The sequence below is a fragment of the Folsomia candida genome, unplaced genomic scaffold, assembly GCF_002217175.1.
Source record: "Folsomia candida strain VU population unplaced genomic scaffold, ASM221717v1 Fcan01_Sc019, whole genome shotgun sequence".
In the NCBI taxonomy this organism is placed as follows: Eukaryota; Metazoa; Arthropoda; class Collembola; order Entomobryomorpha; family Isotomidae; genus Folsomia; species Folsomia candida.
The window spans coordinates 1,940,907-1,957,675 of NW_019091211.1; the positions used below are offsets into that span (position 1 = coordinate 1,940,907).

The 16,769-nt window shown below is 35.7% G+C and overlaps 3 protein-coding genes across 3 annotated transcripts; 2 read left to right on the top strand and 1 right to left on the bottom strand.

Moving 5' to 3' along the window:
* Window positions 1-802: 802 nt before the first annotated feature.
* On the top strand, window positions 803-3,922 carry LOC110857642 (lipase 3). Its single transcript, XM_022106242.2, has 8 exons — window positions 803-1,258; window positions 1,477-1,681; window positions 1,782-1,902; window positions 1,967-2,210; window positions 2,711-2,819; window positions 2,891-2,949; window positions 3,019-3,249; window positions 3,705-3,922. Exons 1-8 carry the CDS (start codon window positions 1,043-1,045, stop codon window positions 3,867-3,869), a joined length of 1,350 nt encoding a protein of 449 aa, XP_021961934.1. The 5' UTR covers window positions 803-1,042; the 3' UTR covers window positions 3,870-3,922.
* A 3,482-nt stretch (window positions 3,923-7,404) lies between these two features.
* On the top strand, window positions 7,405-11,724 carry LOC110857890 (lipase 3). Its single transcript, XM_035858287.1, has 9 exons — window positions 7,405-7,464; window positions 8,738-8,952; window positions 9,023-9,227; window positions 9,521-9,641; window positions 9,730-9,973; window positions 10,648-10,756; window positions 10,817-10,875; window positions 11,188-11,418; window positions 11,520-11,724. The coding sequence occupies exons 2-9, from the start codon at window positions 8,746-8,748 to the stop codon at window positions 11,682-11,684; spliced, it is 1,341 nt and encodes a 446-aa protein (XP_035714180.1). The 5' UTR covers window positions 7,405-7,464; window positions 8,738-8,745; the 3' UTR covers window positions 11,685-11,724.
* A 174-nt stretch (window positions 11,725-11,898) lies between these two features.
* LOC110857561 (cell surface glycoprotein 1) lies at window positions 11,899-13,151 on the bottom strand. Its single transcript, XM_022106151.2, has 2 exons — window positions 13,019-13,151; window positions 11,899-12,950 (listed from the first exon to the last, which is right to left on the bottom strand). The coding sequence occupies exons 1-2, from the start codon at window positions 13,086-13,088 to the stop codon at window positions 12,094-12,096; spliced, it is 927 nt and encodes a 308-aa protein (XP_021961843.1). The 5' UTR covers window positions 13,089-13,151; the 3' UTR covers window positions 11,899-12,093.
* Window positions 13,152-16,769: the final 3,618 nt, after the last annotated feature.

A 16,769-nucleotide genomic window follows, 5' to 3' on the forward strand; every position in this document is an offset into this window, starting at 1 on the left:
TTAAAATAAGACTGCATTTTAAATATTCACGGATGTCTAACCTAATTAGTTACGATAAATTGTAAATATGTATTTTCAATTAAATTATTTAGTTCGCGACATGCCAAGATATTCAGTTGGAGACTGTCAGTCTAGTTGGAGCTGCAAACAGTAGAAAAATTTTACCGAGGTGAAGCTCGTGCTAAAGGGTAAATTTCTTACCCTATATTACATACAAAATCGTAATCTCAGGAATTTATTCTTAGAAACAGGAAAGGAAGAATTATAAATTTTAGAAATTGCACACAATATCCAAACGTGTTGCATACTTTATTTCATGTTAAAATTTACAAAAAAACTACGTACAGTAATTAGCCCAATACAGTAGAAATGTACGGATTTTGCAAGTACATTTTGCCAAATCTTTTTCTTATCCAGCTCACGAATCACGAAACGATTTTAGGCTGATATGAATCACCGTCATTCGTACAGTACGTAGATATGTGTACAACGTAAGATTCCACCTTAACAGTTGCATAACAAAATAAAACCAGTTTGTAGCGAGAAGGCCAAAAAAATATGCGACTACAATTAATTTTGACTGGAGCAGTAGGACGATTGTCAAAATCAAGTTTCGATATTATTTATCGTACGTACGTAAGTAAGTAATAAGTACTTTATTAATATGTACATTCATACGTATCGGTATAGATATGCATACATACGTAATAGCGTGATGGGCGAAATAAATTGGAAAAATTTGCATAAAACCTATGCATCTACATATACCTACACTTTAATATAGGATTAGTTACCTAGTAAATATACCCTGGTCCTCACTTTAATTTGCTGTGGGGAAGACATCACATGAATGAATTCCTCCAGCGAAAATTAAGTAGTAAAAATTTATCGTCTAAAACAAATAAAATTGTATAATTCAACACCACGCACGTGTTTTTATAAATTCAAAACGTTGAAATATTTCACCAGTGCTTAAGTGAATATTGTTAAAAAAACAAGATTCCAGACTTATTTAAGAATATAAAATTTCGAAACTGATAAAATGCTGCCAATGAAGTCAACCCTGCTCCCGATCCAGATCTTACTTTCCATTTTCTCCCCCACGTTGAGACACAGATTTGAGGAGAATGCGATCTGGGAGAAAGATTATCCCGAGATAAAAGCGCTCATGTCATCCGATGATAAACGCGAGTGTCATCAACAATTCAAAGACATACAGGATCCTCAATTGCACAGTGATCTGATTGGTTTAAGCATTGTAAATTTATGCAATTATTTATACACGCTGATCTCTTGGACTTGTAGCATGAGTTTTTAGTAAAATTTGTAAAATGTGTGACACTGACAAATTTTATAACTCGAACTCATTTTTTGCGCCAATGACTAAATTTTATTCAAAAAATTGTAAAATAAGTTTACAAAATTTTCTAAGCTGCCAATTTCTGCGTGAATTATAAATTTCCTACTTTTTTACAGGACCAACGCCTCATCCGGTTGGGATATCCGGTCCAACGAATAAACGTGACTACAGAGGATGGCTACATTTTGGGAATTTATCGAATACCTTTTAGTCCGAAATCTCCCTTAGTGGAGGGTGTCGTCAAAAAACCTGTGATACTGCAACATGGCCTTGGTGGGAATGGTTTATGTTTTCTGATTCAGGATAGTTCTAGAAATTTGGGTATGAATTAAACTAGTAATCTAAACTGAATTATGATTAAATATTAAACATTAATACATAAATAATTACTTAATAAATTATTAATAATCGCCATTTTTAGCAATGATGCTTGCCGATTATGGCTTCGATGTATATGTCTCCAACTTTAGGGGAAGTAGTTACTCTCAAGGACACATTGACCCGGATATGACACCAGACAACTGGAGATATTGGGATTTCAGGTGACATTCAAATCTATTTGTAATCTTCCAAAAATTAATTTATACAATTACTTATCTCCCTTAGCTTCCATGAGATGGGGATATTCGACGTTCCCGCTATTATTGAAGCCGTTACGGACATCACGAAGCAGGAGTCCGTGTACTACGTGGGTCACAGCATGGGCGCTGCTGCACTCACAATTTTGCTGTCCGAGCGACCAGAATACAATTCGCGCATCGCGACCGCTTTTTTCCTCGCTCCCGCCGTGTATTTAGGTCACACTGGACTATACCTACATGCCTTCGTTCGATCTGTTAATTACTACCAGGTGAGTGCTGATGTATGTATCAAAGGGTGTTATGACTATGGTAAATGGTAGTTAAATATTTGCATATGCTACAAAAATTTTCAGATTCATTTTTTTTCGAAATTTCTATCATGAAATTTTGTGTCATAAATAGAAGAACTCGTCCTTAATTACGATATCTGGAAATTTACATTTTGTAGATATTTACATACTTAAATATTTTTATACGTATCACATAATGCGGGTGTTCATTACTTCGTTTCGTATATTCGCATAATAAGATATGCAGTTTCGAAATAAATTGTCAGTTACATAAATAAATATTTACTAAATAGCTTTGAAGATGCGCAAGTTTGCAAATGAATTTTCAACCCAATTTTTTTTGTAAACTTGTGAACTTTGTTTTTTTAGCTAACGATGAGAACTCGTTATGAATACCTTCGCTATGATTGAAAAGACATACTCGTAAATACGTCTATTTTTATATTTTGTATCTAAGTAAATATGTATCCTGTCCGCAGTACACTTTCAACAAATTCCTCGGTGGTAAATTAGAGATGGAAAGATTGGTCGAAATATTACTCGGGTCCTCACCAAATTACCGATGCTCCGCGGAAGAATATGCCTGTGGTAATACCGAAATTATTTAAAATACGTTTCCTAACAAAATATAAGTGAAAGTATTTTTTTCACAATTTCAGAAATTTGCGCAAACATGTTTAATCTACTGGCTGGATATGACGGTCCTCAAACTAATTACGTAAAAAAGATGAAATAATGACTTGTAACCAGTACGAAATTGCAATATTTATGTATTTATGTCCGACAGACTCAAGTCGGTCAAATCTTTGACGCTTTTCCCGTCACCATGTCGACAAAGACGTTGACACATTTTTTCCAAATGATCAAAACCAACACATTTTGCCAATTTAACCACGGATTTAAAGTGATTAACAGACTGCGGTATGGTCGACGGACTCCGACGTGCTATAATATGGAGAATATTTCTAGTCCGTTACTCGTATTTTGGGGGGCTAATGACTTCGTCGTGAAACCACAGGTAACTAAAATATAACTACGGAAAATTCACTTGCGTGTTTGTAACTCTGTAAACTGACGAAACATTTACGCAGTTAGCAGTCATTGGTAACTCGTAAAACCCGTAATTTTTACCGAATAATTGTACAAACTTTTACAAAATAAAAAAATAAAAAAAACGCCCTTGATCTGAGCAAGTTTGCAAAAATTTGCAAGGCAATGTTCCTTCAAAATATGTATTTGTAAAATTTTGTAGTAATTTGTCAGTTTATAGAATTTATGGATTTTACAATGTTACCAAGGCCTGCGTGAGTTTCATCATAAACATATTTGTCAAATGATTTTCGCATGTACAATTTTTCAAACATTTAAGTATATGGACAGAGTTTGTTAGATACAATCGTAAAATCTGAGTGAATTACCTTGAATGTTTGTTTTAAAACTTGAGAAATAACCTACCAACATTTTGGTTTTAAGGATATCGGAAAAACAGTGTCTCATATACCAAAGGCAGCTTTAAAGGAGTGCATCAAAGTGGATTCGGAATACTTTACTCATTTAGACTTTATTTTTGCCAAAGATGCAAATACTTTAGTGTATAAGAAAATAGTGGATGTAATGCTAAATGCGACGTATGGATGATTTTATGCTTATATTTCCAATAAATAATAAATATGTATGACGTTTCATAAGTATATCTAGCTAGTTTATTAAGGAAATTATTTAAACTTAGAAAATACCTATGTGTACATAACAGACCTGCTACACGGATGAAATCAGGCCATTTTGATGTAAACATGTACTTCATGTATTTATATCATAACAATAATTAACAAATACTCTTTGGCAAATAATGATTCTCATAACGACATGATCGAATATGTGTGAGATAAGACATGCATGACTAAAATGCAGTTTTATTTGAACTTGAACCAATTCTAATGCGCATAAATACAGATAAATTTATAAAAATAACTCGCCTCGAAAAAGCCTTAGCAAAATGTATGAGTGGTACACCCATAAATAAAAATTATTCGAATTAGCGATAATTTATCGTGGAGCATATCTATAAAACGCATACACATTTATTTTTATACATATATATGTATATATTTAGGTTCATAATTTGCTCATTGTATAATTGGGTTTGACCAAAGTTTTAGACAATACAACAATTTAATTGCATAATAAACTCCAGCAACAGATATAATAAACTCGCGGAAATGGAATATATTTAGTATCATAGTCATTTGCTACGAAAATTTTACATTTTATTAGCTTTGAGCTCGTTCCCCCATTTATACGCGTCGAAATTCTCGACGGTGATTCTGAAATCGTCACCCAAACTGCATACGTCTAAACCCTTTAAAACAAAAAAAAAATTGGCCTTAGATCTCATTCACCGTGGCGCCGAGACATTTCGACCTACACTTCTTACTTTTAAAATTAGATGTCGACATCCGAAAGCAGGACTCGAAAAAGTTAATTCGTTTGAAAGTTATCGGCTGCCCGGTAAGAAGACCGACAAACGGACAAACCGAGTGACAAAATTACGCTTCACTTCGTTCCCCTCGTTAATAAATTAGTCCTTGGATTGCTTAGATATGTAAAAGCTTTTATACAGAAATTCGCCACGGCCTCGAATATTTTAAAGCTATTTATTTTCCCCATTAGCACACCGACTTCCTGAACTATAAGTCAATTTCTTTACATTACAAATCCAAAATGTTCACCGAACAATTTCTCACCAAGTTTGGACAAGTTGTAAAAATTGGCAACATTTTTAGTTTTCCTTACATTTGGAATGTTAAGCATAACCGTTTGGGATTTAACTCCTGGAACTATGCAAAGTTAATTATTCTGCAAATATTTATAATTCTACATGCAATTGTGATACTTTATCAAGCTGTTGCTTTCCGGCATCTCGGAGATGATCCGACAACGTTCAATTTCCTGCTGCTAGGTTTTTACATCATGGCCGGAGTAGGCCTTAGTGAATGTGTGCTCATCGTCAATGGCAAAGCTATGGCTTGCTTGTGGAATTCGCTGATTCTGTATTCGACAGAATTTAGCGGTAATATATTTACTGTGGCTGCAAGACCCGAAACTTCTTACACCGTCCAAATTCATGAAATCAGCGGCAAAGATTCGAAAAACTTTGTAAATATTAAGTTTGAAGCAAAATAACAGGCTCAGACCTACGTCGCGAGAGACAACTTGTTAAACACTTGTATGACCTTAAGGTCAACTGCGGTGACCCTTCGAAGTCTAAACTACCAAGTCATCATAACCCCCATATATACACAAATATTTAATGGTAAATATGTTATTTTACAGGCAACGAATAATACTTAAACTCTAAAAAATACTTTACACAAATTTTTCCAAGTCCCCCACGACATTCGGCGGCATAACGGAGACTGAGGCTATCTGCGCTTCTGTTGATGCGAAACCAATGTACCGCATACGACATGTCATTTTTTCAGCTTGTCGAGGTAATCACAGCATCAATATTCAAATTCAGGAACCACATCACTTTTGTGGGGTAGTTTTTTTAGGCGCCAGTTTCAACTTTGCAATTCAAGCATTGCTTATTTATGATTCGATAAATTTGGACGGTGTAGAAAATTTCAGGCCTAAGCTGAAAGCCAATTTAGCATAACTAGCATATTTACTCTTTCCTTGCTTCAACGCAAGTTGGTCATGAGAAGGAATATTTGAAAATACTTTACAATAATTTCAGCTCGTTGGTGGTCTCATAAGGAATCTCAGGCAGCTGCTAATTTTAATCGACAATGGATTCTAGCTACAAGTATTCTAAATCTCATATTTAACCTTATCCCATTAACGTCAGCTCTGCCAATGTTTTTCATACCAAAGCACCCGATCTACCTGCCTAATATATTTCCTGCCAATTCGTTCGTTTACTTCGCAGTTTATGTAGCATATATCCCTTCTATAATTTACTTCCTATATCACTGGCTCTATTTTATGAGGACGTTATTTTTTGGGTTTTCTGCATTTTTTATATTCATTCTTCCACTTGTCCGTGAAGAGCTAAATCTAGCGAATAATAATTTTGACAGGAAGTTTCATTGTGCCCCCTATTTAAGGATGAATCCAGAAAATATTGCTCTAGTGTATAGAAGTTTGCAGTTGATCATGAAACTTGTTTCGTGTGCGGTAGGATCGTTTATTCCAATTAGTCAAGCTTTATTTGGCCAAATTTTTATTTCAACAGGATACATGTTAATCGTTGAGAGAGAAAATTTGGATCCGTTATTATCGCTATTTCTTTTAAGTTGTATTCCATTTACGATTGTATCGTGGATGGCGTTTCTGGCTTTTGCTGCTGAAGTACACAAGGGGTCACGAATTTGCATAAAGTCATGGAAATCTGGGGAAACGGGATGGTCGAAGCACGAGGCGAAGTACATGGCAAAATTTAGAAAAAGTTGCAAACCACTATTTTTCGGTTATCCTGGAATAATGACGATCACGCATAAAACAGTGGTTAAATTTGTTCAAGGTAATGTTCGTGGATTGTTCAGAATGGTGCTAGCTTTTAAGAAGGGACACATTCCTAGGAAATAATTATCTAAGTAGTTCATCCAAATTATAATGAATAGGAATAAACTGGGTCGAATTCTGTGTACTCTTGCTTGCAAATATTTATTTGACTTACATATGTATGTAAACCAATTTTTAAATTATGCTCATAAATACAAATAAATACCACTAAAAATAAAAATTGTGTTGGACTCTCACCAAAATGGGAATTTATACTAATTAGTAATTAATAATAGTAAATTTTGTGAATCTAGTTCATTAACTAAATAGATTTGTGTGTATGATTTGGGAGCAAGTGATCACTCAAGTTGACCATGGATAACTATCACGTAATGCATTTATAACCAGTTCAGCTTTGTCCAGTTCCATAAATCACAGCTTAATGATGCTGAATATCCTGTTATTTGTTGATGTCACATTCTTGGGGTACGTTTCGCGTTATGTAAAAAGATATGTATGCATGTTAGATTAGTCATGAGAATTAATGAAATCTCAACTGTATCAGTTTATATGCTAGTTAGTACATTGTCAATATTTACATTCAATGCTAATGTTTTTGTAGTATTCGTTAACATAAAAAAAATAATCTTCAGTCCCGAGTTAGATGTGTTCATGTCAAGTGCTTAACAAATTCGTATATTGGATTCCAAATGTGAAACGAAGTCGGGTAAGAGTGCAATTGTTACTGTCTCGATCTTATCCGAGATCCGTGCCTGTTTTCACGTGTTTTTATCTATATTTTGTGAGATTAATTGTGCGTGGAGAAATTTAAGAAAGGCCAAAGTTCTTTGATTCATTTATGCCCTTAATTATTTGTCTATGCAATAAATATTTGCAATTTTTTTATTTTCTTGATCACAGATACTTATATATTTGCAGTTGTGCTGAGTTTTATACTTTGCAAACTTTATAAAAGGGTTTTAATTCTGTTAAGTAGTGAAGATTACTGACTGAAACTAGTCAGCAAAGTGTGGCATATGTATCTCACTTTTAGTTGTGATTGTGAATGTTTAACATTGGTCATTTACTCTGCAATTACTCGAAAATCTGTCACATCAACATGCACGGTCCGCTTTGCTCCAATTCCATACAAATCCAAACGTTTATAGTGTTTCTCCCAATGTTACAGAGACAGCCCATCATAAATTAGAATTATGACATTTTGAGCATTTATATAAATAAACATGTACATACATAAGTACATACATAGGTATGTAACTATAAACACCCCTTCAATTTCCATACATCCTGGCCAAATCTTATATCATAGTACAGATTAATTCATGTTCCGCCTTTAACAAAAAATGCCGAGACAAATTATTCCACAAATTGTTAATTATCATCCTCCTTGAAACCATAATCACATAGCATTACTATATCGCGGATATGAATCAATATGTATGTACATATATGCATACGTATATATCTACTCAATGCGTACATAATATGTAGGTATCTGGTCATCGTCTGCCTAAAATCTGCAAAATGTACCACAAAACCAGTTTCAAGCGCATCGTAAAGAACGATGCGTGACAAAAGCTACTACAATCTTCTATTAAGTGATTATTGTAGGAGAGTGTTAGATATGAATGCATACGTAATTCACGACTGATAAGATAACCATCACTGCCTAAATGGTTAGATAATTGTGTCGATTAACAACAACGTGAACTTGATCATGGTGAACTTGATCCACGTCGGCCTGGAGGTCAATGAGGAAATTGTTTTTTGGACATTATTCCTGCTGTCTGTGTTGAGGAAGGAATCGCATAACATGCGATTTTGTAAAAACATTAATTTTGTATTGGCAAAAACTTATATCCAGAATTTTATATCAAAGTATGTAGATCACGGTTAGTTTACTAGTGAAATTCCATTATTCAATAGTTAAACTTATCTCAAGTTTATAAAAAAATTGAAAGATCTCATTTTGCAAAAAGTTGCAATTATGAGGTCAACCCTCCTCCCACTGCAAATTTTGCTGTCCATTTTCTCCCCCACGTTGAGAAACAGATTTAAGGAGAATGCAATCTGGGAGAAAGATTACCCCGAAATAAGATGGGCCATGTCACCCGATGACAAACGCGAGTGTTACCAACAATTCCAAGATCTCAGCGACCCTGAATTCCATCGGGATCTGGCTGGTTTAAGTATTGTAAATTATTAGAATCATTCAAATTTAACTCTAGTGAACATTTGTTAAATAAATGAACTATTTTTTTCAGGACCAAAAACTCATCCGGTTAGGATATCCGGTCGAGCGGATAAACGTGACGACGGAGGATGGCTACATTTTAGGCCTTTATAGAATCCCTTTTAGTCCAAAGTCTCCCTTAGTTGAGGGTGTAGTCAGAAAACCCGTGATATTGCAACATGGTCTCTTAAGCAATGGCTTATGCTTCTTGCTGCAGGGTGACTCTAAAAATTTGGGTATGACTGAACTTGTCATCTATTTATTGAATATACATATATGTAACAATTCATGCAATGCTTGGTAACATTGTAAAATCCGGAAACTCCCTAAACTCAAAAACTTTTGCAAGTATGTATCTATCTAAGGAAAATTAGCTTACAAATAATGTATGTAAACTTATTCAGATCGTTTATTTTATTTTGTAAAAGTCTGTAAAATTATTTTAGAAAACTTATGTGTTTAACAAGTTACTAATTACTGCGTGAATTGCCTAAAAATGCTTAACTGACTGATATGAACAATTTTGTAGCAATGTTGCTAGCCGACTCTGGCTTTGACGTGTACCTTGGCAATGCTCGAGGTAACAGCTACTCTCAAGGGCACATTAACCCTGATATGACACTGGATAATTGGAAATATTGGGATTTCAGGTAATAAATCAATCTACACGCGATATCAATTTTATTACTTATCCATTTTTACGACCATTTAAATATATACCCACCCTTACATATGTAGTTACCACGAGATGGGAATATTCGACCTTCCCGCCATTATCGAAACCGTAACGGACATCACGAACCAAGAGTCCATGTACTTCGTGGGTCACAGCATGGGTTCCACCGCACTCGCAATTATGCTATCCGAGCGACCAGAATATAATCGACGCATCAAGACCGCATTTCTACTCGCTCCCGCAATATTTTTAGGTCACAGTGGGTTGTATGTCCAACCATTTGCCAAATCCGTGAATTATTATCAGGTGAGCGCATAATTCTACGGTGCATACTTATTTACTAACCCAGTAAACAAAGAAGATAGACAAAAGTGGCAGTGACGACAGATATTTAATCGAAACAGCAGAAACTAAATTTGAAACTTTAACGAAATTTTAACGAATTTTATTTACATAATTTGAAAAAAATGCTTCCATTCGATATTTGATCTTCAGAGGTTTCATACTAAATTTGTTACATATGTAATTCTTGTATAACGCCACCACCGAGACCCTTTTGTTTATGCCTAATCTGTTGACTCACAGACTGTGAGGGATTTAAATCACAAATTTTATGACCTCGGACCCTACAGGTCAAGACCAACTTTACCCATTCGTGTTCGACTTCACTCTTTATGTAAATCAATAACTGCACACGGAACAACCTACATATTAACTTTGCTTAATTCCGGAATTATTTGCTTAAACTAACTTCCATTAAAGTACATATACATGTATATAGACAGTGGCCCAGGATGCCGTAGGGCCATCTGGGGATATTGTCATTGCAGGATAGGGGAGAGATCGGATTATATAATATGGGAAGCCTACGGGGACTTCGAATAACCGCAAAGACATTGCCCTCTGTCCCCACGCTTCCGCAGCCACTGTATGTAAATATGTGTAATAAACATACTACATATGCAAAATATGTTCTCTAGTACACCTTCAACAAATTCCTCGCTGGTCGAATAGACGTTGCAAAGTTTCCAGAGTTACTGGTCGGATCATTCCCAAGTGCTAGTTGTTCCACAGATAAATATGCATGCGGTATGGAACACATTATCGTGCATGCATACATAATTTAATGAGAAACTTCACATTTTACAGAACTTTGTACAAACGTGATGTTCCGCATGTTCGGGTATGATGGTCCTCAAACAAATTATGTAAGTTTATTAAAGTTTGCATACAATGGCTTTCTCACGACAACCTTACCGCACAATTGTTAATTGCTTAAAAATTTTAAGTTAAAATTTAGCATATCAACTTAATCCACGATTTTTTGGGAAATTCTCAAAGCTTTTTGCTCCTGGAAAACAACAAGATTTATTTTTCCAAAATTTATCAAGCAATTTTTATTTCATAAGATTATTATTATTTTTAACTTTTTTGTAATCGAGTTACGATGCGTTGACGTGAGCACGCCGACAATTATTATCACCAACAAATTCCAATTATTGTTCAATTATGTAACGCAGACCACGGTGGGTCACGCACTGGACGCCTTTCCCGTCACCACGTCAACCAAGACGCTGATACATTTCATGCAGTTCATAAAAACTAACAACTTTTGCAAATTTAACTACGGATTTGGAGCAATTAACAGACTTCGGTATGGTCGACGGACTCCGACGTGCTATAATATGGACAACATTTCTGCTCCGTTACTCGTATTTTGGGGGGCGAATGACTTCGTCGTGAAACCACAGGTATTCTGGATCGAAATATAGTTTGACACTTCAATTTTATGAATGAGAAATTTATGAAAAATTATTTTTAAAATATTTTAAAAAATTCCTATTTTTTCCAGGATGTTGGAAAGTTGGTGGCACATATACCAAAGAAATCATTAAAGGAGTGTATCAAAATAGATTCTGAATACTTCACACATATAGATTTTGCCTTTGCTAAGGATGCAGATATTTTAGTGTATAAAAAAATACTGGATGTAATGTTAAACTCTACATATGGATGATAATAAATTAATATTTGTTTAAATAAATATGAGTGTAATATGTATGAAAACTAAGAAATATATGTACCTAATTTTGATAAGAACTTATCCACAATGCATTTCAAGCACCATGTATGCAATTGGATATGCAACTGTTTATGTACTAGTGTTGCAAATTAAAGTTGCATTTAACACGTTGCATTACGCAACATATCAATTATCACAATCTCTCAAATTTTCATGCAATAGAAAATCAACCAATTTATTACCGTTTGTCGTATTTATGAAGGCGGGAATGCAATCAAGAAGAACAAAATTTTATATATAGGAAATGAGATTTAATTAACTACAGAGTTTTTTACATTAATTCCTTGTACATTTTTCCTTGAGAGATAGAGATACATCAAGACAAATTAATACGAACTACAAATTATTTACCAACTTGACAGTTAGCAGCGGCTGGCCAGTCGCAAACATTGACCGCAGTATTGAAATGAAGTCCGCCCGGGCACAATTTCTCAACCGGTTTGAAGTTGTCGCACTGACACCATTTCCCACAATCCGAGGGGTGAGCGTGGTACATGTCTTCGCGATCGTTGGGATTGCACACGATGGAAGTGCAGTCCTTCGGCTGAGGGGCTTCGGTAACAGGAGCCTCGGTCGGCTCAGGTTCCGGAACCTCTTCTTCGGACGATTCGGATGATTCCGGAGCAGGGGCGTCGGTCGGTTCGGGTTCTGGGTCTTCAGTCGGGATTTCAGTAGATTCGTCGGACGCAGGTTCCTCAGATTCCTCGACGACGGGTTCTTCCGTTGGGACTTCGGTGACTTCCTCCTCCGATCCTGGACCTTCGGTCACGACCTCTTCGGATTCTGGGACTTCTTCCGACTCTTCGACGACTGGGGTTTCTTCCGTTGGGGCTTCGGTGGCTTCCTCCTCTGATTCTTCAACCGGACCTTCCGTCACGACCTCTTCAGATTCTGGGACTTCTTCCACAGACTCTTCGATGACTGGGGTTTCCTCTTCCGACTCGGAAGATGCTTCAGGCTCAGTTTCTGGTTCCTCGGGTTCTGGTTGAGGGGCAGGTGGGCACTTTCTGAAAACGTAGTCCCAGACAGATACGCAAACCTGGCATTTCTCGGTGAAGTAGAGATTGTCCTCACAGGCGAATGTTTTCAGACCTTTCGCCGTGCACTCGCGGTAGGAATGCACGTTGAAAAAGATCGAGTAACGTTTCCCTTGATCGGATGACTTGCAGGAGGGGAAGAGCGTTTTCGCGTCGGCGCCTCCTTAAAGAGAAATCATTTTTTAAATTTATATGAATACAAAAAAATTCGCAAAAAACTATTAATCGTACCGGCAACTTCGATCGATGCGGCGGACACGTAGGCCACACAGCACAGTAAAATAGCAGCGTAAAGTTTCATTTTTGAAATTTTATTCCTCGCAATTAAACCTTTGTTGCGACTGAATGAATACTCGTTGCAGTGATAATGAGACCATTTGGAGAGAATTTGGTCGTTTTATTCCCTCTGAAAACAACGTCATCCGGAATTCGTAAGGATTATCGAGTCATTAGATTAATCGCTATTAAACACTTAAGTTACAAGTAAATTATAATTAATCCATTGTGGATTTAATGCAGGACTTGGGTCTTGGTACACATTATATTGCGTAAATTTGCATGTACGGAGCCCTCGTGATACCTAAGTATTTGGTGATATCTGCCATATTAAACAATGTGATATGCTATAAAACATGATAAGCTCCAGGGGCGGTGTTTATGTAGGATTTAGCCGGCTTATCCAATTACTTATGTATGTTGGACTCTGATTTCTCGTATATTTCAAAGTTTTAACTATCTCTACTGGAAATGCGGGTGCGTCAATTAAGTAATTCTGCAACGTCATCAGGTCATCTCGCTCTGCGTGTATATGTAAATATCTAGGTAGCCTCTTGATAAGTTATTTATCCAATGGCTGGTAAATTACGGTAAGAATTTTGTTGTTCAAATTTTATGGGGGTAATACTTTTATGACATCTCTGTGTAAATGTGGATTATTTATTGGAAACGTTTTACTGCATACTTGTTGATTCGATTTGTTTCGGGAAATTCCATAAATTATGGATTTAATCCATTTCGCGTCATGCAGATTATGGTATGCAAATATTATATTTGCATATAATATACTAATAAACCTATTTGAAATCCGTCCATAGTTTAGAAATATACAAATGTACGTACATATTTACTTATGTATAGTACGCCATGGAGGAAGTACGACATTGGCATGTTTTGACGCGTTTGCAAGCATGGAAAACCAGTATCACTGAAAATGAGCATAGTGAGATTTCGGTTCCATGTGAAATTGCATAAAACACTTTTGCATAATACACTTATGGCATAAAATTTATTGCATAACTACCACTTACCATAAAAGAGCTTTTTACATAACTCCATTTCACATAACAAGTGTAAATTCACGATTGGTCATAATAATGCATACAAAGACCAGTGTACCAGTAGAATCTAATGTAGCCAAGGTTTTTTTTGATGATTTTCAAGCATTCAGGGATGATACAAGTTCCTAAATAATTGTGTTTCTCTGGTAGCCTTTTTTCTCGCTCGCCGATGAAGGCGACCTTATCTAGTGGGCAGTACCCGATCTTGGTACTCTTTGGATTTTCCTGATCCTACGTAAATAGTTGTTCAGCTAGTATTTTAAATTCAATTTTTGATGATGAACGGGGAAAAAACGGTTTTTTCGTGTTTCCCTTTTGTGAATTTGATTGGGTGTGGTGGGCGAAAATTGGGCAATGGAGTAAAGTACTATTTCACTTTTGGTGCTCTTACTAATACCTTCTTAATTTACGAATTATACTAAATAGCATTATGCCAACTTGCTGTTTACATAATTCGGAAGTATGCAAAATGACATTATACGATAAAGGTGTTATGCAAAAAAAATTATGCAATTTCACCGCACACGGAGATTTCTGCAAATGAGGTGATCCGCTACAATAATTCTACTGTACGCATATGAATATATGTATAAAGAATATACTGATTTCATACACGCATAAAGTAAACGGTACGAGAAATATACAACTCAATTACATAATTCTTACTTAATAATAAGTAATAGCACAATAAAAGTTAGTTGGAAGCATGAATCATTGAACAAATTAGCTGGTATACATACGTATGATATGATAGCGAGCAATAAAGATACAGACTGTGGGGGAGACATTTCGTCTCATTTTGATGTGTTTTGAGATAACTCGATTGAATACATCACGTATTATTAAGTAGCTTCAAGCTCATTTATGCGAATACTTTATCATAGTATGCACATAGGTATGTCTGTCTGTCTGTAAGCAGGATAACGCGGGAACGGATCGAGATAATCAAAAACTGTTTTCGCCATGATCTTCCTAATTTCTATTTATTTTAACTTCAATAATGGGGTAAAGAGCACCACCCCCCACAGAGGGTGTGGACCGACATTATATTTAAGCTTAATTTTCATATGGAGCATCATTTTAACGAAAATTTCACCACGAATTCAACGCCGTCAATACGTTTAACCTCATGACCGTTAATCGTTATGTCGAGGTCAAAGGCTAAATACATAATTTTCATATACATATGTATGGTGCCATTTAAAAAAAATCTAATCGTTCACCCAAAAACCCTGCGTTACTCTAATTTCAAACCAGATATCAACTTCCACCACCTGAATTTAATTCATTCTCCAGTCGTGTCTATTTTCATAAAAAGTGGCAGGATTCCATTTACATTTACGTAAGGATCAGTACATAACGATGAACACGAGGTGCAGACTTTCAAGATGGTCATAAAGTAAAGTATAATACCGTAAAACCTCTATTTATAGCCGGGGCTAAAATCCAAAACTGAGGGTCTCGGACCCGGCTACAATTAGAGACCGGCTATAATTAGAGATCCGGCTAAAATTTGGAAATCTTGGTCTCTAGACCCGGCTATATTTGGAGACCGGCTATAATTAGAAGAGGGCTATAAATAGAGGTTTTACGGTAATAGCATTTCACTTCTTCTCATTAAAAATTCAGATCGAATTGGTCAATAGTGCCCTGAAAATTTAATTATAATGCCTGAAAACTGTCGGAATAACTGAATTATTTAATGCAAAGTAGGTATACTTTGCATAATTTTATGACACGTTTGTTACCTACTATGCAATCCCTACCGCTTCAATAATAGTTTATCACCGAAGGGTAATATACGTATGTATCTGTATATACCTATGTACAGAGGCTAAACTTTGCTCAGTCCCCAATGGTAATAAAAATATCATCAACACCGGACGCAATTTTTTACCCCCACGAGGCATCTTATTACTATATTGTTACCACGTGATAAAATTGCATAGCATATTGTACATACCCGGTAACAATCGCATCACAAAATTATTAAGAACGTAAATTATGTATTTACATTATGCGCAAACCTATATTTAAACACCTATGTACTTATGTACACACGATAGGAAATTCTAAAATTGATCTAGTATTAACATACTTTCAATGAAGTTTATGCAATCCTGTCACTAATCATAATTCGATAAACAATCTGGAAAATTCCTCAGAAAGTGGCTAACTAACTTCCAAACGGTAAATATTTACTGATCCGTTTACCAAGCATATTTACAAAAATGTCGAAAAGTCGTGTCCTCCACCGAGTAAGACGCCATTTAACATTAGGGAACCAATTTCGCAGCGTTTTCCTAAACTGGGACAAATCCTCCAGTACAATTATATTAATTTCTAAAAAGAAGGAAAAAATCGTTGTTGCCTTTACATTTTTGCAATTCGTCGTTATCACCGCCAAAGCATGGTCGATCACTGCAAGAACAACAAATCTTATCGAAAACATCCTCGGAATTGCGGTATTAACAATGTCCCTTACTCCATTTCTGTTACGATGCCACACCTCCGCTGACCATGTCCACGTGCAATTCCTCAACTACATATTCTTCACAGAATGTTACATACGTTTTTGTATATTATCACCTTTTTAAGCAAACTAAAATGTAATTTTTGCTTTGGCAGATGTCGATAAGGTCGGA